Here is a 24,875-nt window from a genome sequence, read left to right as displayed (position 1 = left end):
TTCAGAGAGTGGAGATAAATCTGTTATCTGATAAGAGGTTAACACCCCCAAATATATAAAGAACTGACATAATTCAATAAAGAAAAGAATGAACAGTCCAATTTTAAAACAGACAGAGAAACCAAATAGACATTCTTCCAACAAAGACTTTCAGATGGCCAACAGGTACATGAGAAGTGCTCAACATCGCTGTCATTTTTTTTTGTTGTTTAGTTGCTAAGTTGTGTCAGACTCTTTTGCAACCCCGTGGACTGTAGCCTGCCTCTCTCCTCTGTCCACGGGATTTCCTAGGCAAGGATACTGGAAGTGGGTAGATATTTCCTTCTCCAGAGGATTTTCCTGACCCAGGGACTGAACCCACACCTTCTGCATGGCAGGTGGGTACTTTACCACTGAGCCACGTCAGAGAAATGCAAATCAAAACCACCCACAATGACAGAATCCCCCGATGGTCCAGGGCTTGGGATTCCGGACTTGGCGCTTTCACTGCCAGGGCCTGGGTTCAATCCCTGATCAGTGAACTAAGATCCTACAAGCCAGTGGCACAGCCAAAAAAATCAAACAAACAAACCCACAATGAGACAAGGAGATAAACTCACCTCTATAAGAATGGCTATTATCAAGAAAGACAACAGGTTGTGAGTGTTGGCAAGGATGTGGAGGAAAGGGAACCCATGTGCACTGCTGGTGGGACTGTAAACTGGTTCAGTCACTATGGAGAACGCCAAGGTTTCTCAAAAAATTAAAAATGAAACTACCATATGATCCAGCAGCCCCACTTCTGGGTATACATCCAAAGGAAATGAAAACAAACCATCAAAGAGAGATGTGCACACCCACCGTTTCCTGAAGCATTATTCACCACGGCCAAAGACAAGGAAACGACAGAAGTCTCTCAGCAAATGAGCGGGTAAGGGAGACGTGAGATACACACAGACGGGAGGGGATCCAGTTTATCTGTTTCTTGCTTTGGTTCTTGCCTTTGATGATGGGGAAGGGGCGGCACAAGAGGCCCCGACATGAACAACCAGCTGAGCTGAGGAGAGAGTGGGGGCAAGAGACCCAGAGCTGCCCCCCAAACCCCGAGGCTCTGTCTGGGGACACAGGGCAGGAGGTGGTACGAGCAGGGCGCTTCCCGGACTCGGCACCTCCAGCGTGGCACCTCAGGGAAGTTAGTAAACGGAAACCCATCGAGGTCATGGGTTGAGCAGCTCAGATCCCACTACCAAAGCCTCCTCCAGGAGGGACAGCAGACCGTGCAGCCAGCCGGGGTCCCCACGGACGGACGGACGGCAGGATGCTGACTGCAGCACGGAGGCCCTGCTGAGTGAGGGCGCCCGTAGCAGGGACTCCGCAACAGCTTACGAAGAGACAGAGAGTTAAATGAGCAAATGAGTAATGTCTGCAAAAACCACTACAGGGTCTCTCGCTGCAGAACTAAGACAGCTCAGTGCTCAGGCCCTGACCCCCGGGAGGTCAACATGGTCACTGTACAGGCTCAGCTGAGAAGTCTGTCTTCACTTCTCAGGTTTGCTTACAGACTGCAGGGCTCACATCCGTGAGATGGGGTCCCAAAAGCCCATAAACAGTGGGAATTTTCCGTTGCATACACAAAGGAATATCCAACAGGAAGACAAAAACAAAACAAAAATTCCCCGGGACTTCCGTGGTGGTCCAGTGGCTAAAACTCAGTGCTATCAATGCAAGAGGCCCAGGTTCGATCCCTGGTCAGGGAACTAGATCCCACATGCTGCCAACTAAGAGTCCCTGCATGCCACAGCTAAGACCTGGTGTGGCCAAATAAATTAAAAGAAAGAAAAACATCCCCCCAGGACGCTGTGTGGACAGATGGATAAAGCCCTTTTCCCCCGACCGAGGGAAGCGTTTCACCGGTCTGAACACAAGAGCTGCCCGGAAGGCTGTAGGGACAGCAGCCCATCGGTCAGAGCGTGTCACTCACACCCCAGGACAGCAAGGGGCGGCAGCTCCCCAGCTCTTCTTCTGGGTGACTGCCATCTCTAACACTTCTGCTTTTACAGAGGAAAAAACCTCTTTCGCACAGAGCTCAAGGCTTTGCTGAATAATGAAGTGAAGTTCAAGGCTGAGCACACAGCCCAGCCAAGTTCAACCCCCAGTAGAGAACAGCTCCCGATAAAGCCACGTGAAGTGCACGGCACTGCTGAGGAAAGAAAAGAATCTGATCCTACCTGTCTCGGGGCACACACCTGTGCTACAGGTCACTTTGTTTCCAAAGTGAATATTAACGCTTTAGGGTTTATCATATTTATCTCAAACATGGGTCATAAAACCTTAGCCTGCTCTACCCCTATTTATCTGAGGGGAAACTTCTTAGCAAAACATCAGGGGCCAAGTATAATTTTATAGATAGAAACTCAGTTAAAAAACAAAAACTAAATGATTATTACCATAAACATCCAAAAGACATGTTCTAGTATCTTAGGCATTATAGAAGTTCAGTAAATATTTGCCAAGTCAGTGAACATATAAACGAAAAGGAAAATCAACCTGCCTTTATACTCACTAGAGCTGAACTACACAAATCTAATGATACAATGTCCTATTTACTTGTTCTGCATAGCATTTTCCATGATTCTGATATTAACTGTTCTCTTTTCTAACCTATGAAATACTATATTCTGCAACTTAAACACATAAAATTTTAACTACGAGTAGCACATTTGTAGGCTGGGGTCTTTTCTCCTCAATAAAAACTACTTTTGACCCAGAAAACAAACAAACAAAAAAGCCCCAAAGCGAAACCCCAAAATAAAAAACAGATCAGCACCTATGCACGTGGACACTTGGCTTTACTTTTCCCCTTTACTAAAACTTGGGCCATTTCTTAGGCCTAAATCCCTGTCAACTGACTGGCTAATGATTTCTCTCCCAGAAATAACAGAGTCTTTGGCCTGCTCAGCGGCCAGCTCCGCTGGATGCCTAGCTGTCCGTTCAGAAGACACTCTGGAATGTGAGCTTAAATACCCAGGAGACGTGACTTCCCCTCAGTCATTTATACAAAGAAACGTTTGGGCCACAAACAAAGGACTTATTAGTGATAATATTGACAGACTTTTTCACGCTGAAAACAGAACACAGTTCCCTGTGAGGACGGGACCGATCCATCTGCACGGAGGATGTGAGGTAAACACACAGCCCTGCTGGGGGTCGTGTGGAGACGGGACAGGGCTGCAGGCGGCCTCGCTGCCCTCAGGGGCCAGCTCCTCCCAGGAGAAACGCGATGAAGGCCCAGGTGGTAACGATGCCGCAGACCCTGCAAGACAAGGACCTGGGTCAGCGGCCTGGCCCGCGCGGAGGCCCCGGCCGTGCCCAGTGGGAGAGAGGCTGGTGTGGCCTTCGCCCCCTCTCCCTCCCCACCTCCGCTCGCCCGGATGCTATGTTCTTCCTGTCCTCCTCTGGTGCCCACATTCTCTGGAGGCTAGAATGGCCCTGGGATGCAGAGGGCATCTTCCCTGGTGGCTTACGTTGGAGGAGGAGAGGCAAATGGACTGCTGAGCCACCAAGCGTTTTTCTTCAACGATGCCGTTTTTTCTCTCTCCGGTATTTTCAGCATTTATTTTAATGGGACTTTGTATGAGGATTTCATTTAAATTTAGTGGTCACCAAAATATCTTGCCTGTTTTGCTAGTTTCATTGCCTGTTATTGAAACATTTGCCCAGGCTTCTGTCTCTGCAGATTATATTATTTTCTCATGGTTATATTATTTAACTTTTCTCTAACTTCATATATGTAGATGCTCAAAAGGAACATCTATAAATATGATATCTTAATCATATGACGTCTATGACATCTACAAAAAAAAGACATCTTATTTCAAAGCAAGAAAGGTTTAATTTATAAACAGACAACAAGTAGCATTAACACATACACAAGCCACAACGAACACTTTCTTCGGATTATAATATAAAGAACTACTTATATGTCAACTATGCGGCTTGCAGGGAGAAGGGAATGGCAACCCACTGCAGTATTCTTGCCTGGAAAATCCCACGGGCAGAAGAGCCTGGAAGGCTACAGTCTATGGGATCTCAAGAGCTGGCCACGACTGAGCAACTAAACCGCCGCCACCATGCGGTTGACACAGAAGTAGTTTTTATGCCAACTCAACGACGATGACGTAGTTTTCAGCAGATCTGGCCCGTAACAGGAATCCGAAACCTTTGAAGCTCAGTTAAGAGCAATCCCATCTTACCTGGTGCTAAGGCGGCACACCCCGGATTTAAAGCTGACCTTGCTCCTGTCTGTCGGCTCCCACCTCCACCACCCCCATCACCCCTCTGTCACCGAGGGGCCCAAGCTGCAACCGAACCGTGTGTCCAGGGGGTCTGGCTTCCTGATGACTCCTGCCCCATGTCCCCCGTGTCTCAGTGAGGAGCGACGCGCCACTGCTCTGCCAGGACGGTCGATGGAGACCCAGCTTCCCCGCTCCATCGGGACCTGCCAGCCTCTGCGGCCTCGCCTCCTGCTCCTTCCGTCCTGTCTCGGTGGCTTCTTGCTGCCCCTCAACAACACTAGGAGGCCCCACTCGAGGACCCTTCCCCGCCACCCCCTCTGCCTGGACGGACGCTGGCCCCTCCGCTGTCCTCGCGCTTGGCTCACTCCCTTCACTTCCCCGCCAGTCTTCTATGAGGGCCCCCAGCTTCCCCTTCAAAGAGCAGCCTCCCTCCAGGCCACCCCTCCTGCCTCCTGACCCTGCTCATTTCTCTTTCATCACCTACCAGATCACGCAGTTCACCTGTTCATTGTCTGCTATCTCCCACTAAAACTCGAGCTCCGTGAGAACAGGGGCTTGGGTTTCACTCACTGATGAAGCCCTGGCACCTAGGACTGCTGCTGCTAAGTCACTTCAGTTGTGTCCGACTCTGTGTGACCCCACAGACGGCAGCCCACCAGGCTCCTCTGCCCACAGGATTCTCTAGGCAAGAACACTGGAGTGGGTTGTCACTGCACTGCAGATGCTCGAGCAATAATCTGCTAATCCCTATAGGAGGGGCTTCCCTAGTGGCTCAGACGGTAAAGCGTCTGCCTGCAATGCAGGAGACCTGGGTTTGATCCCTGGGTCGGGAAGATCCCCTGGAGAAGGGAATGGCAACCCCCTCTGCAGTACCCTTGCCTGGAAAATCCCATGGACGGAGGAGCCTAGTGGGCTACAGTCCATGGGGGTTGCAAAGAGGTCCACCGTGCCCGTCTATGACCCGTTCACGACACACTCCAGCCAGCAAGCTGTGTCAACTCGCCCCACTCGGGACCACGGGTCCCGCAAGGCAGTCTCCGTGCCGGCCACTTACCGTAGCAGGCAGTTGATGTTCGGGGAGTGTCTCCAGTAGCGGTACAGGGAGACTCGCAGTGTCGGGTGGCACTTATACTCCTTCAGGATGCTCCGCGTGCTGCCAAGAGAAGGGCGCGGTCAGGGATGCGGGCCCGGGCCTGCTCCCCGGGGGCCAGGGCGGCTGAGAACCCAGGCACCTACTCCTTGAACTTATTGGTCATGAGCAGGAACTGGCTCCGTGTGAGCCTCCTCACGTCGAACTTGCAGAGGTTCTGAAACTCGCGGTAGACCTGCTGCTCGCTGACCCCCGGCCACCTCCTGACGGTGAGGATGAGGATGGGGGGGCGGATGCTGGGGGAGTCTGGGCCTGCAAAGTTCTAGAAGACAGGGAGGGGAAACAAAAGAGATTTCCCACAGCTCCTATGGACTGACCACCCACCCAGCTTGTTCTAGAACACAAGGAGAAGAGATTTCCCACAGCTCCTATGGACTGACCACCCACCCAGCTTGAACATCCTGAAAGAGAAACTAGGAAAGGCCCTGTCTGTCGGAGGTGGTGGTGGGGGAGAAAGAAGAAACAGGCGAGGTCACCTTGCTTCTGGCAGGGAAACATGAGAAAAAAAAACAACAGGCTCAGTGTGAGCACCCTCTCAACTCTGAGTCTGGCTCCTGTCACAAGCCCTAAAGAGAGCCCAGAGGAGCATGCTGCGTCCTAGCACGAGCCTGTCCCCGTCCCCTACAAAGAGCAGAGTGAAGTCTACTTACGATTTTGGGGACCCCGGCTCGGATAAGATTCACCTGGTTCACGTAGGGCGCCAGCACGTCCAGGTAGAGGGGGAAGCTGGGCTCGGGGATGGGAATAGCACTGTGAAGGCAGAAAACCCCGCGGCGCTCAGCCTACAGGTGCCGTGTCTGGTCCTCGGCTGCACCTCGGAGCCTGGGGACAGCGGGTCGGTGCTGCCTGACACCACCCCCCAACCCCTCTCTCAAGCTCTAGGGCTTCTGTGGCTGGGCGTCCCCCCAACAACCAGCAAGCTCTCAGCATAGCCCCAGCCCAGGGGGAGCGTCCAGGAGTCACCATCTGTTGGCGACACTTCGGTGAACAACTCTGGGCTGACAAACGCCAGCCACAGGTCAGAGAACGAGAGAAAGGTCCCCTCTGCCGCCCCTCAAGAGGGCATCACCCCTCACTTTGTCCAAAGGGCCGTCCCTCCCCCCACGGCCTGGTTTTGTCACCAGCCCCCGCCACACGCCTGAGAAAGCACGACCTGTGGGGTCAGGCAGGCCTGGGTTGCCACGGAGCCCCTCGACACCAAGGAGGGTGGTTAGGTGGTGAGGAGTAAAAGAAATGAAGGAGGCCAGGCCCAGGGACCAGGGCACCAAAAGGCTCCACTGCTCCTCTTTGTCAGGGAGCAGGGAAGACAGAAATGGGGGCAGGGAGGGGGTGGATTTCTTAAGCTTATCAGCATCTCACTTAAGCTACAAGCTTCACACCGGCGTGCCACAGGCTATTTCTATGTATAGTGCGTGCATGTTTAGTCGTTTCAGTTGTGTCCAGCTCTCTGCGACCCTATGGACCACGGCCCGCCAGGCTCCTCTGTCCATGGGATTCTCCAGGCGAGAATACTGGAGCGGGTTGTCAACATAGCATCCTCTGCCAAAATGGACAAGTACAGGCAGTACCCAGACGAACAGGGTACAGTCTGAAAACATTTAAGTCAGCCCCAGAGAACACAACTTTGTTCGGCTTCTGCCCCAGGTGTGCTCTATCCTACCGAGCACACGTGTGCGGCAAGGGCGTGAGGCACACGTGTGCGGCTGGTGCCCACGCGCCGAGCCCTGCAGACGTCTGGGAGGCTGAGACCCTTAGAAAATGCATTTCAGATCCCAGTCTGGGGTTTTAAGAACCTCCCCTGCAGGTGCCTTATTCCAAGTCCCTGCCCTCTCCCCCAGCCTGACTGTGAACCCGGGCACGGATTATCCGTTCCCCGGAACGCTCCGTCTTTTCAGCTCACCGTGATTCACACGGTGTGAGGAAATAAGAGGGTAATAGATGGAGCGGGCACACGGCGCTGGGATTACTGGGGTGGGGGCTGGAACCTGAGCCTCACCCACGGCCTGGCCTGACAGGGACTTTTCCCACGGCCAGAAGAAGAGGCAGGAGGGCAGGGACCCGCCCAGGGGTCAGGGAAGTGAGGGGGAAGTCCGGCCATGGAGGCGAGCTGCCCGCGCCCATGAATGTGCCGTTTACACAACACACGTGCCCTCCTCCTCTGGGACAGTGTGGGCGCCCCACGGCCCCGGCTTACTGCCGACCGCGGACCCGGTCACAGGACGAGCGCGACACTCACCTGTGTACCCTCCACAGGAGGAGGTGCGCCACCTTCAACAGAACTGGAAGAGAAGAAGCTAGCAACAAGGCAGACACCGAGGCGCACCCAACCGCCTCACTGTGACATGCAAACTCAGGCTTTATTTCCCAGGGGCCGCCCACCTGGAAGTAAATGGGGGTGGGGGGGTGTGGCCAGGGACGGTGGGGGGATTATTGCAAAGACGATGCGAGTCCCCCGCCTTGGAAGGGGGCGGCGGCGCTCACCTGACCCGCAAAGGAAGGCGTCGTATGCTGCTTCGTGGGGGTACTTGGTCTCCACTGCAGGGTTTTCCCAGAAACATGAGGGACAGCGGTTAGAACGCAGCCTGGGAGAGGGCACCCCCACCTCAGGTCCACACCCACGTCAGCCGTGCATACACAACTGACCCACGGCTGTTCCTCCAGACACCAGGACCCCTGTCCCAGCCTCATGCCACCTTGACCTAGACACACACCCCCCACCCCCCCACAGTGGCAAGAGCACCCACAGAAGGAGGAAGCAGAGGGCTTCCCAACAGACCGACGCCCCCAGGACTGCTCCTTTCGAGGGAGGCATTACAACGTGGACAGGATGCTGGAGAAGACCCACCTGGCCCCCTCACACCTCCGCGTGGGGACAGGCCTGAGTGCCAGCACCTCAAAGCTGAGCCGACCACGCGGGAGCCCGGCCCAGGGGACCTACCGTACTTCTCACACCTGCTGGCGTGAATGATCACTGGCCCGGAGTTCTTGGTGGGGTTCAAGTCACTAGGAGAGAAGAAAGGTAAAGAACGTTTACTGAAAACAGTCCCCCCATGTGCTCCCCTCTCCCTCCTCCTACTGGGACTAGGGGGCACAGTTGGGAAAGAACCTGCCTGCCGGTGCAGGAGACACAAGAGACGGGTTCGATCCCTGGGTTGGGAAGATCCCCTGGAGAAAGAAATGGCAACCCACTCCAGTATTCTTGCCTGGAGAATCCATGGACAGAGGAGCCCGGTGGGCTACAGGCCATGGGGTCATAATGAGTCAGACATGACTGCACACGCGTGTACACACACACACACAGGACCGGGACTCCTTTTAAATCGCAACAAACTGTGGTTCTAATATAAAGTAAAACCTAAGCAAACAAAAACCAGGGATCTAGGCACGGGCAGATGGGTCTTGGTAACCAGGCAACAGGACAGATGAAAGAACTGCGACGCGAGAAGTTCCACCTGCATCATTCTGAGCATCTACCAGACGTGTGACCCCAGCCAAGGCGCCGGGACCAACTCCAGGCCGGCTCTGCCCTCGGGGCCTTAACTGTCCAGCGCATCCTCGGAATGCAATGCCCAAGGTGCTGGTCTGACAGGAGAGCCTTGAGCCCCAGGAACTCGGTCGGGCTGAGTGGAGAATGGGAAGCACCACGTATTCTGAGCCGAGAGAAGAGCAGGCAGAGACCGGACAGAAAGGGCGGGCCCCGACCCATGACACCGAGACACGTGTGGCTGCAGCCCGGGGTGAAGGGCGGGGGTCAGGAAAGCGTTCAGGTGATGCGTGGGGGCTTCAGGAGCCGCAGGAAGAGAGACCAGAAACGCGGTCCAGTCGAGTTCGCGCTGTGAAGGTCACTCCAGTGGTGATCACTCAGCTCAGGAAACAGTGCAGGTCAGGCCACCCAGCTCCAGGCAGGAGCTGCCGACACCACGGGAATAAGAGGTCAAGGCCTCAGTGACGGTGATGACTCGTGAGGATGCCGAAAAAGGAACAGAGCTTAAGGGCATTAGGAGAGTAAAACTGACAGGACTAGACTGGAAGATACGGGAAGTCCGGCTCCAGGACGCTTTCCAGGGCGTGGTCCTGGCACGTGGGTGAACAAGGGCAGCACTCAACAGGGAAATCTTCCCTTCATTTGATTCCCAACAAAATCTACTGGCGCCTCTCTATCCGCTTAGTAGCTGTGAAGCCCAGTTTCCTCATCTTGTCAAGTGGCATGTGCCTGGGCCGCAAGGTGGCCGTGGATCTGCCCCGGCAGTGGACGTCCCGTTAAGTGTGGACGACACGCAGGACATGGCCCCAGCTCCCCTCCCACGTGTGAGCTCGTGTAACCCTCAGGGCCAGCGTGGGCGTCCCATGCAATGACTCCCTCTCTTCAGGTGGTAACACTGAGGCATGCAGAGGTTAAGCCGTTCTCTCAAGGTCACGCACAAAGCCAGTGAGTCGCAAAGCTGGGGTTTAAGCCCAAGGGGTCTAGATTCAGCGCCTGCACAGATGCCATCAGCCCAGCCCTAGGTGCCGTCAGGAAGTGGCAGAAGTTGCTGCAGACACAGGAGCAGGCTTGACGGATGGACAGGGGGGCAGGGGGACCGAGAAGGTGCTTGCAGGCTTCTTGGGGCAGGAACAACCGAAGACACCAAGCAGGAGTTTGGAGCCCCGGTGGGACGGAAGTGGTCACTGAGGCTGACGGGGTGGACTCGGTCACCCAGGGGCACGGTTAGGAGGAAGAAGAGAGCTGCGGAGGGACCCTCGAGAGATAAGGGACGGCACGGGAGCATGCAGAGAAGAGTTGAAAAGCCTCACCAGAAAATAAGAGAGATCCTGGAGTGGGCTCGATGGATGGGAAGGGGGAGGGGGGCCCATGGTGTCAGACGCCAGCGAGGGGTCAACACTGAGCACGTCCGCCTTTCCTGTGGGAAGGTCAGGAGCTTGACCAGGTCCCAGGTCCATTCAGTCACTCAGGAGTTTAATGTGCACCTACTGTGCCTCGCACTGTTTAGACCCAAGAGAAAGAGTCCAAAAGAAGAATAAAACCTGTTCCCATGGAGCTTATCACCTCCAACAATCAAACACATCACAGGAAAAATAAAACCCCGGCCAACAGAAAACACCACATAATCAAACAGATCTAAGTCTCCCCCCCCCCCGCCCCGGTTCCCTCCCCTCTAGAACAGGGTCCTCCACTCGGCACCAGTGACATGTGGGACTGGAGAATTCTCTGTGTTGAAGGCTCTCCTGCGCATCCTGGCCTCTGCTCATGGGGTGCCAGGAGCGCCCTGAGCGGAAGTAACCAAAATGTCTCGGTGCTGCTAAAGGTGCCCTGGGGAACAAAACTGGCCCAGCTGGGAACCCCTGGCTCTCTAAGTAGCCCCCCGAAAACAGCCTCCTTACCTGTTCAGGACTTCATAAACTTCTGAGAGATTTGAAACCCTTGGGAAATTGAGTTCCTGTAATTATGGAAAACAAATGAGGGAGAGTAAGACACTTGAGGTTTTGTTTCCTCTCTGCTTAATGGGCTTCCCAGGTGGCTCAGTGGTAGAGTCCACCTGCAGAGAAGGAAACAAGGGTTCAGTCCCTGGTTTGGGAAGATCCCTTGGAGGATAGGGCTACCCACACCCTGGTATTCTTGCCTGGAGAATCCCATGGACGGAGGAGCCTGGGGGCTACAGTGCACAAGGTCACAAAGAGTCGAACACGACCGAGTATGCAAGCACTCAGGTATCACCAAATGGCCATTAAAAATGATCTTGAAAACTCTAGGTCCTCCTGTAATGCCTCTCTCTTCACGCACACCTGCCCTTATTCCCTAATTCTGATGACAGAGTACCTAGTATACTTGGTTGGGACCCAATAACCCAGCCTAGAAAAAAACTGCCACATACATACATACATACATACAATGGAATATTACTCAGCTATAAAAAAAGAATGCATGAGTCAGTCCTAATGAGGTGGATGACTCTAGAGCCTACTGCAGAGTGGAGTAAGCTAGCAAGAGAAAGACAAATACTGTCTCTCAGCACACACACGTGGACTCTAGAAGGATGGTACTGACGAACCTGTATGCAGGGCAGCAGTGGAGATGCAGAGAAAACAGCGTGTGGACACAGCGTGGGAAGGAGAGGGTGAGACAAATCGAGAGAGTGGCAAGGAAACATATTACCGTATGTAAAACAGATAGCCAGTGGGAATTTGCTGTGTACCCAGGGAGCTCAACCCAGTGCTCTGTGACAACCTAGAGGGGTGAGATGGGAAGGAGACTCAAGAGGGAGGGGACATGTGTATACTTGTGGCTGACTTATGTTGATGTATGGCAGATACCAACACAATATTGTAAAGGAATTGTCCTCCAGTAAAAAATTTAAAAAAAAAAAAACTGCTACAAACACAACTCATACCATCTCCCTTTAAAGACAAGTGTTTGAGGACTCCAAGGCATCAGACTGTGGCCAAGAACTCATATGGTCGCTGGGCAGTCTAAGGACCTGTCAGGTCACCAAGTCCTAGAGTTCACCTTATCCTCACTCCCTCAGATCAGCCCCCATGTCCTCCCCACTTTGCCCTATGACTCGGTTACATGGAGCCGGGCAGCGTCACAGCACACCGTCAGAGCTACTAATATAGGTACGAGCAGTAAGTGTGTCCCTGGGCAAAGACGTACCAAGTAACCGGGTCCCAGGTCTGTGGCATCAGCTTAAGGCTTTGTTTAAAACACTGATCGGTTCCTCAGTTTAACTTTTAAGCAGGATCTTAACTAGCTGCATGCTTCCCTTCTCCGTGGGCAGTGCACAACCCCAGCTGGACAATAGAAGTTGCCCGGCAGCTGGAGAAATGCCACTCCCAGCCCCTCCGCACCAGAGGAGCTAAAGGGGCGGCCCAGGTGTCAGTATTTACCTTCTCGGGTGATTCTGTTATCTGGGTTGAAGTTCCACGACTTGAATGCACTGCAAAATTTTTCAAGCGGGATCCCTGCCCCCAACCCTGACAACTTTTAAGCACATCGAAAACACGCACGAGGTATCTACCAAGCTCTGGAATAAGTTGTTCTGTTGTCCCATCTAAATAAGCCCATGAACTAGACACCCATAAGTCAAAGTGTGAGAACTTGAATGAGGGAAAGAAAAAAAGATCACACATAAGCCAATATGACTCACAGGTAGTCAAATTAAAAAAAGAAAAAAAAAACAACACTAGCTATAAAATATGAGAAAAGGGTTCACAGAACAATGTCTAAAAAGAGTGAGAAAGCTAAATGTTCTTGAGACTAATGAAGTGTTCCTTTCCCAAAGGAGTTTAATTACCTTCCAGATATCCTTTGTCACATTCTTGGTGTCAATGAGAACAGGAAATAGGTTGTGGATATTCAGCTTAAATTCATCGTAGCTTTCTGAAGGGAAAGACCCAGATAGTCAGAAGTGAGTTCACTGGTAAAAACAGGAAGAAATTCTCCAGTCTAGCTTGTCACCAACACTGGTTAATAAAGCAAACAAAACAAAACAGGAATTGAAAACATCCTTGCTCCTAATCATTAAGGATTTCTGAATCTTAAACCAACCCGACATCACCTTTTCTAACAGCAGAAGTCGAACAGTTTTCCATTAAATTCAGACTGCTGTCCATGACCAACCTTAGTTAATGCAGTTTGCAAAGTTGTAGTCAGGGGTAAAAGGGAGAAAGAGATATTACTGAAAAGGCAAATGTGAAATCTGTTAATAACTGTTCAGAGAAAAATCCAGTAAGTTAAAAATTGTAAGTGCCTTGATAAAAATCACCTATTAATTTGCATATTTGTCAAAATTATACCGCATACCTTTTAAAGAGGCTCACTGCAAAAAAAAGAAACTGAAATCTCTCTGCTCACCCTCTTCTCACTAACCTCCCATTTCCTATTCCCCGAAGACAATGATCTTCAATTTTTTCTTTTGGTGTGTGTTCCCATCATTTCTAAACAAAGCTTACGCTGCTCAGCAATTTCCCAGTTTGAGGCATTAACTCTGGATTCCCACAAGGTAAGAGGGTCATCTGCCCCACCTTGGACCACTCACCACCTCAAGCATCTGCACATCACTCACCAAGGGGCCAGGTGGTCGCCTCCAGGGACCTGTCTGCCACAGCTTTTGTTTCAGCAATTTCTTTGTTTGCCTGTCTGCTTAGTTTTAGGGGAGTGATTATTTGACCCTTAATTCTTCCCCAATTCTCTCAAGATGCTCAAACTGATCCTAGAGAAATCTCAGGGAAACTGTTTACCCCTTTCAATCTATGCTAGTGTTTTCTAATACCTTGGTCACCTGATGCAAAAAGCTGACTCACTGGAAAAGACCTTGATGCTGGGAAAGGTTGACGGCAGGAGGAGAAGGGGGTGACAGAGGATGAGATGGTTGGATGGCATCATCGACTCAACGGACATGAGCTTGAGCAAACTCTGGGAGACAGTGGAGGACAGGCGAGCCTGGTGTGCCTCAGCCCATGGAGTTGCAGAGTGGGATGTGACGGAGCGACTGAACAATATAACAGTGTTCTCTGTGCATTGTTAGTTCATTTAATCCCCAATTCTGATACTGATACTTTTATCACCCCCATTTTACAGACAAGGAAACAGAACAGTTACATTGAAGTACTGCTCAAGATGGTATGTAACAAGGGATGGAATGAGGATTCAAGCGTGCTGTTAATGTTCCATCACACTGCAGTGCGTCCAACAGCATCAGTCATGGAAAAGACCGGCACAGCCATTAGACAGTACCATGTGGCCACAGAAATGATTTCAGGTTAAGGACATAAATTAATGCTTTGGGTAAGTGGGGGAAAAAAAAAAAAGGAATAAAATACATCATGTGGTCAAGTATGTAAAAGCCAAAACAAAGGAAAAAGCAAAAAGTGTTAAGATTATGTGTGTGTGTCATGTCCGACTCTTTGCAGCCCCATGGACTGTAGCCCGCCAGGGTCCTCGGTCAGTGGCATTCTCCAGGCAAGAATACTGGAGTGGGTTGCCATTTCCTCCTCCAGGGAATCTTCCCAACCCAGGGATCAAACCCGGGTCTCTTACATCTCCTGCACTGGCAAGCATGCTCTATACCAGTGCGACACCTGGGAAACCCATGGAAAAGCCAAAACAGAAGAAAAAGCAAAAAGTGTTAGGATTACAGCTGTGCTTAAAGGTAGCTTGTCTCCCCTGCACATCTCTGATTTCACTAAGTTTGACAATGAGACTGAACAACTTCTGTAATGCGGGGAGGAGTATCAATCAAATATGTTTTTCTCCCTGAGAAAGTCACCCAGTTCCAGGAAAATAGTAACAGGCGCAGATGCGCCCGACCTCTCCGGAAACCCGATGACTGTAGGGGCTGCCTCAGGAACACAATGCTGGGCCGATCCCCCTGCCCGATGGCAAGCTGAGGTCAGAGGAAGGAGAGGGACGGGTCGGCCCTACCTGGGAGAGGTCTGAAGAACTTCTCGTGGAGATGCAGCAGATCCATCATCATGTTATGTCCCACTAAGGGCTACTTGGAGGAAATCGACAGGTGAGAGAAATGAAATTTTTAAAAATAAAACAAACGCCATAGACTAACTGCTGTCTCTGGCAAAGGGTGTAGCTTTAGAACCCACTGCATTCTGACAACACAGTAATTCCATCCCCACGCGCAATCCATTCCCATGAAAGGCAGCCAGGCTGCTTAAATGCTAGGAAGGCAAACCAGTGGGTCAGAGGGACTCGAGGCCCCAGCCACACTGGGATCTAAGCTATGAAGCAGACACACACGGTCCCCAAGCAGTTTTAGGTCAATTCGTATTGAAATGCCTGTGTGCCCAAAAGGAGCAAGGGAATGGTAAAATTTCAGAGGGACAGTCTTTCCCCAAATTAATCTATCATGAGTTGATAAAAGCAAGGTTAGATCCACAAAGTTAGTTAACAAAAAGGAATCACTTATTTCAAGGAATCTGAGTTTAGTCTTGAAGGACTCATTAGTATCTACAGTCAGATACAAAACACCATGAAAGACCAAGGAGAGAGAAATTTTTCCCTACCTTCCGAGCTTTCACCAGCATCTGGAAGAACACGGAAAAGCCCCTCGCAGAGAGAAGGATCTTCTCCTTCCAGCAGCTCTCTCGATCACAGGAGGTGTTTTCAAGATACCAGCGGTGCTGCGTACTCACCTTCTTCACAACCACCTGAGAGCAAGAGGAGGCGACAAGCTCCCGTATCCTGGGAATGCTCCCAGGCTCCACGGCTGTGGTACACGGGTTTAGGCTCTACCGCGGTACACGGGATCTTGCCGGACCAGGAATCAAACCCATGTCTCCTGCAATGGCAGGTGGATTCTTCATCACTGAGCCACCAGGCAGAAGCCCAGAGGCCTCTCTGGGGTTCCCAGGTGGCACTAGTAGTAAAGAACCTGCTGCCAATGCAGGAGATGTAAGAGACACGGGTTCCATCCCTGGGTCGGGAAAATCCCCTGGAGGAGGAAATGGTGATCCACTCCAGTATTCCTGCCTGGAGAATCCCATCGACAGAGGAGCCTGGTGGGCTACAATCCATGTGGTCTCAAAGAGTCAGACACGACTGGAGGGACTTAGCATGGAGCATCCTGGCGGTCCCTCGTGTCAAAAGGGAAGGAGTGGGTGGAAGAAGCCTTTCACGGAGGCCAGATTTGGCCAAAGGAGAGAGAAATGATGGCATCTCCCCAGGGGCTGGCCCCTCCAGGTGGGAACTCACCCCTTGGTCTCTCAGCACTGTCCAGATGTCAGGGAGGGCCTTCCTCAGCACGAGCTGGACCTCGAAGGCCTGGAAGCCTGCAGCAAGGGAACAAAGCTTGACGGAACCAGAGACCCTGGCAGGGCAGCCAACCCTCCCCTCAGAAGCCTTGCGGGGAGGAGCAGCAGAGAGATGGAGGGAGCATGTGGGAAGACAGCTCTTCGCTGTCCCCAGGCCGAGTGACGGGGTGGCCCAGCATGACCCAGGGCAGCTTTCTCTGCATCTCTGATCTCAGGGCCACTCTCAGACGGAGGGCCCCAGAGAGGCTCTGTGTGTGGGTTACAGGTCTTGATATCCACCATGTCAGAAATTAAAACCATACACATGAAACTAAAAATGTAAGGTTTGAAAAATAATAAACCCATTACACTTTTGTTTATGATTGTGTGACACCATGCGCTGGTTATCTGGAGAACGTTGGTTTCCTGAGTTATCCAAACCACCGTCCAAATGCTCACATATCATACTATGCCATCAAGAGACACATACATGTGGTCACTGATCTCATCAGAAAGGTCTCATGAAGCTGTCGAGCTAATCGTGAGAGATGAAGTCTTCTAAAATTTCAGTTTCTGACTGAAAGCTCAAATTTCATCTCTAGCAAACACTGGGAGTTAGTGTCCCTGAAGACAAGGCTTACTCTTTTCACTTCAGAAGATGACTGAAAATACCCACATCAAAATAACCAGTTAGTTCCTTCAAGTAAAAATTACATTCCTTCAGGAAATTCCCTGGCAGTCCAGTGATTAGGACTGCTTGCTTTCACTGTCAAGGGCCCAGGTTCAATTCCTACAAGCCTCACAGCATGTCCAAGAAAAAAAAATTACATTCGTTAAAAAAAAATTTAAAAAGTAAAAGGCAGCTAACTCAGCTCTCAACACAAAATCTTGCCCAAGTGCTTTTACTTGAGACAACCACTGTACTTCAGGAAGCAGCAGCCATGTTCATGCACATTTATTTCCTCCATACTTCTACTTATACACAGAATGTTGTAAAAGATGAGCAATGAAATGTTGAAATTTAATAAAACTAAGAAATTGTTATTTCACTCAAAAGGTTCTTAAGTCAGAATTTTTCTCAAACCGGAAGTGGTAACAAAGAACATGAGTGCTGTGTGCTCAGATGCTCCCACGCCCACCTGTGGGGAGGCGCCAGGGGCATCACTCACAGGGGCTGCGGGACCACCAGTGTGATGGCACAAGGACAGGGGCAAGCGGCAGCCGAGCGGTGTTTAGACCACCATTCTGACCTCATGAACCCCGTGGAAAGGGTCTCAGAGACCCCTGGGGTCCAATGGCCAAGGCTGAGAACCACGCATGTGGGGCAGCAATCCCACAATGCACTGTGGGGAACATTCAGAGATTAACATACTTTCGTTAATAAAGGAAGAGTCCCCGGGGCACTGAGGATTGGGATGAGAAGGATGGTGCTGAGTGGAACCTGACTTCCTCAACCTTAAAATTCAGAACAACCTCCCACTCGAGGTCAGAGCTCCATCTAATCACAGGGACCATGTGTCTGCAGAGCCGAGGCCCAGGATCCACCAGAGGTGAAGGGATGCTCCCCACAGGTCACACTGCCAGCTCCCAGGTCGGGGGGCCACCCCCTGCCTACCAGCGATGCCAGGGAGGGTCATCCAGTCCCCTTCCTCTGCCAGGTCCAGCCAGCGCGTCACCTCGTCAATCACCACCTTGATCTGGTCTTTGTCCAGAGAGCTGAAAACAGGCACGTGAGAAAACGCTAATGCAGGAGGGCATTCTGAAGGTGCCCGTTTTCACCCTGTGATCCTGGCAAGAAAACGGACCCCAGAAAGACCATTTCTTTTCTGAGTCTTGTGTCGCAAGAGGAATGCAAACACCTGGTGCCCACCCTCCGGTCCGTCCACAGGGGCACTCCCCCTCCTGCTGACCGGCCTGTGGGGGACGGGGCTGGGAGAGAGCCAACACTAAGAGACCCTATCAGGCCTGCCTCCTCAGTACCCCTCCTCAGAGGTGGAAAAGCACCATCTGGTGAAGAACGGAAAAGAAAGGAACTTTGGTAAGTACATCTTCTCCTGCGTTAGAAATACAAGAACACTGTGTCATGTGGAGAAAAGGAAAACCTTTTCTCCAACGTTCGAACATAACAGGAGATTAAAAATTCAACTTGCTTTTCCCTTCCAAAGCGGTATTTTTATATAAAACCATGAACAAGGATACAATTCCAACGTTACATAATGATTTGGGCCAGACAATCATAACATTCCAGAATTAAAAGCTGTCTAATTTAACCCTCTCCCCGATAAAGGCAAAGAATCGAAAGCCCAAGGAGCTTAAAGGACGGGTTCAGAACCACACAACAGGCTCAGCAGACCTGGGCCCTGGTGGCCGGCTCCTTCCAGCGCACAAGGCCACCGAGCAGGTCTAGCCCAAGCCTCACAGCACGACCGGGTTCACATCCAACAACGGGTACTGGAGGCCAAGGAGAAAGGGCAGAGACCCCGCCCTCGGGGAACACAGCAGGATCAAGCTCATGGGGCAACGTGCCCAAGCCGGGCCGCGTGGTCAAGGTTACCTGTAACTGGCCTTGAAAACTCCCTAAGGCTCTCACACCAAGTCCCACAGAGCCATTTCCCCCTCCAGCACTGGAATGGAGTTCCTGCCTCTTTGAGGACCAAGTTAAGAGTCAGTTCTTTTGCCCCTTCATCTTAAACACTAAAATCCCACGCAATGCAATGAGAGGTTTCTGATCTCAGGCATAGGAATGGCATCACCAGCACTTCGGGCTATCATGTGTGGCTGAGCCCAGCTTCAGGGGACGGTGTGAGGTCACCACGCCCTGCAAAGCCAGAAACACACCAACAACAAAGAACCCCACAGAGCACCCGGAGAAGGGGCTTTACCTGCGAACTTTCCAGTTCCCAGTCAGGATGTTGTGCTTAATTTTCTTCTCCTGTTCTTCGTTCATATAGGGGATTCCATTTTTGAGAAACTAAAGATAGGGAGAGAACAGGAGACGAGTCAGCGGCATCCTCTGTGCAACAGCAGAGAAAGAAACCTTCGGTCGTCCGCTTGTGCGTGGACAAGTCAGAAGGGCGACAGGAAACGGACTCGGACCAGGTGGACACCCGGCCACTCAACCCTCCGGGCCCCCTCCTCCGAGGCCATACCTTGTTATAGTCGAAGCCGTACTGGTTCAGAAACTGAACACTGGAAGCCTGGAAAGAGAACTCTGAGTCCAAAACCCCAAATGTCGTAGGGAAGAGGAAGAAGTTACATGAATGAGCTACGTACCTAGAAACAAAAGCAAACAGAAGGAGAAAAAGACAAAAAACACTTAAAATTCTGGCTCACGGAGCAGGCTTCTGAGTGGGCACCTCCTTCCCCTTGAGAAGTCCAGCTGACCCCTGAACAACATGGGGGTTAGGGGTGCCAGCCGTGCTTACAGTCAGAAATCTGAGTATAAGTTAGAGCCTGCCCTGGGTCTAGCCACAGGCCTTCTGCACCCACAGACCCCACGGTGGATCATACAGGACCCTAGTGTGTATTTAGTGGGTGTAAGTGGACCCAGGCAGTTCAAACCCTGCATTATTCAAGGGTTCGCTATATTTGAATGCCACCCGTGTTTCAAGTACTAGACTGGTGCTCAGGGCCGATGAGAAAAGGCACGGAGTCTGACCCCATCTGAGAGGGTGGGGCTGACCACTGGGGCCTAGGAGCTACGTCACCGTCATTATAACACTGCTGACTGCAATTCAGAAGATACACACAGGAGAGGACATGCGGAAAGAGGCACTGAAGGTCCGGGGGTGTTGGGAGAGGCCCCCAGGGATGCTGCTGCTTTGAGAGACTTGAAGGACCAGCCGGTATCTACAGGGGAGGCAGGGTGGAGGGCCGGGAAGCAGGAGAGACTATGGAGCATCCAGGGCCAAAGGGGTTCAGAGCCTGAAGCAGAATTTGAAGTGGGAGCAGGTGGAGAAGAGAAACAGGCTAGAGCCATGTGTTTTGCCAAAGGTCTTTATACATACTTGTTCGACTCGCCTTCAATACTGGAGAACACAGACAATCCTAGAAGAATGACGGTGGACAGAATGAACACCAAGAGAAAAGCTACCGGAAGCTAACTCAAAAAGCATTCTAAACATATCCCCTCTAGCACTGGAATGGGGTTCTTGCTTCTCTGAGTATCAAATTAAGAGTCAGTTCTTTGCACCCAACGTTACTATATAGGCTTTAGGATAACCTCTAAAAAAGGAACAAAGGAAGGAAGGAATGAAGGGAGGAAGGGAAAGAGTCAAAACATGAGAACTGTCAAACTGTAATACACACGAATTACTGAAATAATTGTGAATGGCTGTTCAAACACAGAATACTGACACTTACAGTTTTATTATTTTTTCATTTTTATTGCAGTATAGTTGTTTTACAAGACACTTTTATAGTTTTAAAACAAGAAGAAACACTAAAATCTATGAAGATTTATACATTTGAATACTTTTAAAAAGTCTGTATTATTAAAAAGATCACAAAGTGAAAGACTCTGAAGAAGGGGGAAAACAATACGAACGTATTCAACTGCTGTTTTCCATACCTTCAAAGAGGTCTCACAATTAAGAAAAACAATCACAACAGAAAAATAGCAGGACTTCCCTCGTGGTACAGTGGATTAACAATCTGCGGGCGATGCAGGGGACATGGGTTTGGTCCCTGGTCTCAGAAGATTCCACGTGCCTCGGGCAACTAAAAGCCTATGGTCTGCAACAAGAGCATCCTATGTTTCAAAGGATGCACAAAAGAGCAGCCCCAGGGCACTGTAATTAGAGAAAGCCCTCGCGCACAACGATGAAGATCCAGCGCATCCAAAAATAAATAAGAAAACAGCAAACAGAGAGCAAACACACACAGGTGTCACTCATTCACAGGAAAAGCAAAAATCAGTAAAATATCTCAGGACCTGTTTTTTTTAAAACAAAGTTTTACTGAAATACAGCCATGCTCATTCATTTATGTATTGACTACAGCTGATTCCTCATTAAGAAGGGCAGCACTGAGTTGTTGTAACTTCATACGTAGACCAAATGACCCACAAAACCTAAAATATTTACTTTGGTCCTTTACAAGTACACCAAACACATACACTCAGGAGTGCACAGTAATATATAAGAGCTAAGACAGCCAATGCAACCTTGTTTCATCACATACAAATGGCAACCAAAGCATTCATCATTAGGAGACAGAGCCAAAAGAGACACAGTTAGGAGTACTAAACAAATAAATTACCACACGTAAAGTAGAGAGCCAGTGGAAGTTTGCTGCATGATACAGGGAGCTGAAATCAGGTGCTCTGTGAAAATCTAGAGGGATGGGGTGGGAGGTTCAAGATGGAGGGGACATTCATATACCTATGGCTGATTCCTGCTGATGTATGGCAGAAACCAATGCAAAATTTAAAGTAATTTCCTCCAATTAAAAAAAAAATTTTAAAAACTGAACCGGAAATCTTTATAAGCTGATTTAAGCTGATACAGAAAGAGCTCTAAATCCCTTTGGTGGTGGGGGGGGGGGAAGATGCAGAACAACATATTTATAGTATGATCTTGCCATGTATGATTTTTGTTTAAAGAAAACATACACCTTTTCCCCTGGAAGATGGTCCAAGTGCCTTAATGTTGATTCTGGCAGGGAGATCAAGTTTCTGCTTACTCTGAAGAGATAGGTCTCACAGGCACGAAATGGCCAAAAACCCAACGAGCATGCAAAATGACAGCCAGTGTCTCAGAACCGCGCCAAAGCAGTTTTTTCAGTAGGAAACACAGAGACAATAAAAGTTCTTTTTTCAATAACTCATAACAAACAGCTGACGATTAAACTCACCGATCTGACAGATGGTGAATTGCTGAATACTCTGACGGGTCTTTAGATACCACTCTGATGGCAAGTCAAACAGACTGTGGAAAAACAGACGTCTCAGTCCAGAGGCAAGGAGATGCTATCAAGGCAGCAGCCTCCACACTGGGTTAGCAGCTCTCAAACCAGGGCAGCGCTTTCCTTGTTACAACAACTAGGGAACCTGCCTTTTGTGGAAAGCCAGCCGGGACCCCAGAGCCCCGCACAAAAAGCTGACCTGCCTGCCTATTCCAATAGGGTGCCTGCTAATAAGTAACACTGGCCAACCAGGGCAGAAAAGAGGCTCTCCAGCCCCACTCTAAGGCAGCTTTAGCTTTACCTGATCTGCTGGGGCCCAGACAGGTTAGAACGCAGGCCCGTGAACTCTATGTCCAGACCTGCAGGGAAGGCAAAAACAGAGTCCCCAGGCACAGACCACCGCAAGGCTCTCCATGCTATAAACGCTGCAGCTGGCAGAAGTCCTGGCTCACCTCCTTGGCACTCCAGAAGCCAGGTGAGGTCGAGAAAGGAAAACAGAGGGAGTCAAAGCCAGGATGCCAGGCCACCCCATTCCACCCGGACCACACGGGGCTACAAGTGGAACTGCTGACCCACATCCCACTGCCCAAACTTGAGGAGTCCCTCTGTCCTTCCGAGGGTCCCTGCTTGAGTCTCCTGCGGCCTGGAGACCACCCCGCTGGGCCTCACCTCTCCCGCCCGGTCCCGCCCAAGAACCATACCCTCCCCAGGCACTCCGGCCAGCCGGCTCCGGCGCCGAAGCCTAGGGTCCCGGGGCCTTACCCACGAAGTCCGCGCCCAGGACGAGCTCCTGCAGCAGAGGGAGACTCTGCTCGAACTCATCGGCGCCTATGTCCATGGCCACGCAGAAGCTCGGCGGAGGGCGCCCAGTGAGTGCGGCCACGTAGTCGCCTCGCGCTTACACGTAAGCGCCGCGCCGGCGCCTTAAAGGGCTCGCGGAGAGCGGGTGGGGGAGTGGAGAAACGCACAGCCCCCGTGCGCGCCCACCAGCTCCGGATGCGCAGGGGGCGGCGGCCACCTGCCTGCCCACAGGAGTTTCACCTTGTCATTTGATCTCCTAGGGTGAAGAATCGTAGACCCCGCCCTAGTAATCAGAGGTCGTTTACGCTCCACAGCAATTCCTTTGCAATCCCTACAAGGGGAGAACGTTATTTACATAGACCTGCAATATTAAGAGGCATGGTAGGAGAAAGTAGAGCCAGAAAGAGTAAAATCAGGCCAGTCAACAGCGCCTGAGGGAACTGCATTAAAGCAGGTACTGCAGCTATGGTGTGGGGTAGGGCGCCCGCATCGCCTCTGGTTTATTTTTATTTTTATTTTTTTATTAGTTGGAGGCTAATTACTTCACATTTCAGTGGGTTTTGTCATACATTGATATGAATCAGCCATAGATTTACACGTAGATTTACACGTTCGCCTCTGGTTTTTAAATCAGCACTTCTTCCCACCTTGGCCGTCACTGTTAACATAGGTCTGCTCCATGCCCTCCTCTCCCCCTGCCCCCACTTTCCCTACTTGGCATCCTTGTTGCCTTTGTAACACTATTTATCAAACTTGCTACAAGTCTCAAAAATTGCCCAAACTGAAGGAATTCTTGATACTGAGATGATCTAGATCCTATGCCTCGTAGAAAAAAGTCCCCACCAGGTGGTGCAGTGGTAAGGAATCCACCTGCCAGTGTGGGAGAGGTGGGTTTGATCTCTAGATGCTGAAGATCCCCTGGAGAAGGAAATCACAACCCATTCCAATATTCTTGCTTGGGAAATTCCACGGACAGAGGAGCCTGTCCAGCTATAGTCCATGGGGTCGCAGAGTCAGACTCCACTAAGCCACTGAAGCACTACCACTTACAGGTGAACCCTATTTTTGTCAATTTCCAAAGCCACACTACCCCGGTCCATGGTCTTGTGTCCTCCCTTGAATTCCAGACTGGTTTGACAGCCTTCTAGAACTGTGGTCTTCAGGACGAGATGCTCCAATCTTTAAGATGAGGGAAGAATATATTAAAACTATCATTGTGATGGTGTTAGATACTCAGTCCTGCCTGACTCTCTGTGACTCCATGGACCCTGCTAGGCTCCTGTCCATGGGAATCTCCAGGCAAGAATACTGGAGTGGGTTGCCATTCCCTTCTCCAGGGGATCTTCCCAACCCAGGGTTCAAATCCAGGTCTCCTGCATTGCAGGCAGATTCTTTACCATCTGAACCACCAGGGAAGCCCAGAACTATTAATATATACCTATAAATGTCTCTACCGGAATATCTACAAATCAAAAGGGAAACTACTAAGTAGTGCATTCTGAAGGCCTCTTACAATGAATCAAACTGTTAAAAAATGTTGACTGCATAATTTTCCCTTTTAAAATAATACCCTGAATACTCAGACTGATGATAGCAATGTTATTTCAATTTCTATATAAATACACAATTGGAGTACACATTTAAAATGTGGGGGGAATATGCTAGAAGCCACTCTAACTGCTTACTACTTACTCTTCCTCACCACGTTTCTTAAATAGCCAAAATCAGTTAACACCTTACTCTGATTTAATCACTCATTTAAGAGACCTGCCATGATTCCCACCTACCCTACTTCAACTTTAAATTAACCCGAATGCACTTCAGGCTTCCATCTCCCAACAAATTTTCCCTAGATGGTATGGACTCACCTTGTTTCCTTTTCTCACTGCATTCCTTTCTTCAAATCTGGTTCTGTTAGGATTCAGGAGCCCCAATAAGGTTAGGATTTGCTCTTATCTTCGCATTACTGTTTATAATAAACTGATACTGACATCTAGTTAAAA

The 24,875-nt window shown here is 50.6% G+C and overlaps 1 protein-coding gene across 1 annotated transcript; it reads right to left on the bottom strand.

Annotated features, from left to right (window-relative positions):
- Positions 1-306: 306 nt before the first annotated feature.
- On the bottom strand, positions 307-24,874 carry PNLDC1 (PARN like ribonuclease domain containing exonuclease 1). Its single transcript, XM_043887990.1, has 20 exons — positions 24,741-24,874; positions 22,834-24,051; positions 22,373-22,430; positions 22,021-22,094; positions 20,175-20,214; positions 19,317-19,440; positions 19,050-19,138; positions 17,783-17,883; positions 16,130-16,206; positions 15,442-15,585; positions 14,846-14,915; positions 12,717-12,802; positions 10,807-10,862; positions 8,363-8,427; positions 7,906-7,959; positions 7,661-7,703; positions 6,075-6,174; positions 5,511-5,686; positions 5,329-5,427; positions 307-3,292 (listed from the first exon to the last, which is right to left on the bottom strand). The coding sequence occupies exons 2-20, from the start codon at positions 22,907-22,909 to the stop codon at positions 3,229-3,231; spliced, it is 1,596 nt and encodes a 531-aa protein (XP_043743925.1). The 5' UTR covers positions 22,910-24,051; positions 24,741-24,874; the 3' UTR covers positions 307-3,228.
- Between the last annotated feature and the right edge of the window lies 1 nt (position 24,875).

The sequence above is a fragment of the Cervus elaphus genome, chromosome 26, assembly GCF_910594005.1.
Source record: "Cervus elaphus chromosome 26, mCerEla1.1, whole genome shotgun sequence".
Lineage (NCBI taxonomy): Eukaryota > Metazoa > Chordata > Mammalia > Artiodactyla > Cervidae > Cervus > Cervus elaphus.
This window is presented reverse-complemented; position numbering and strand designations above follow the sequence as displayed.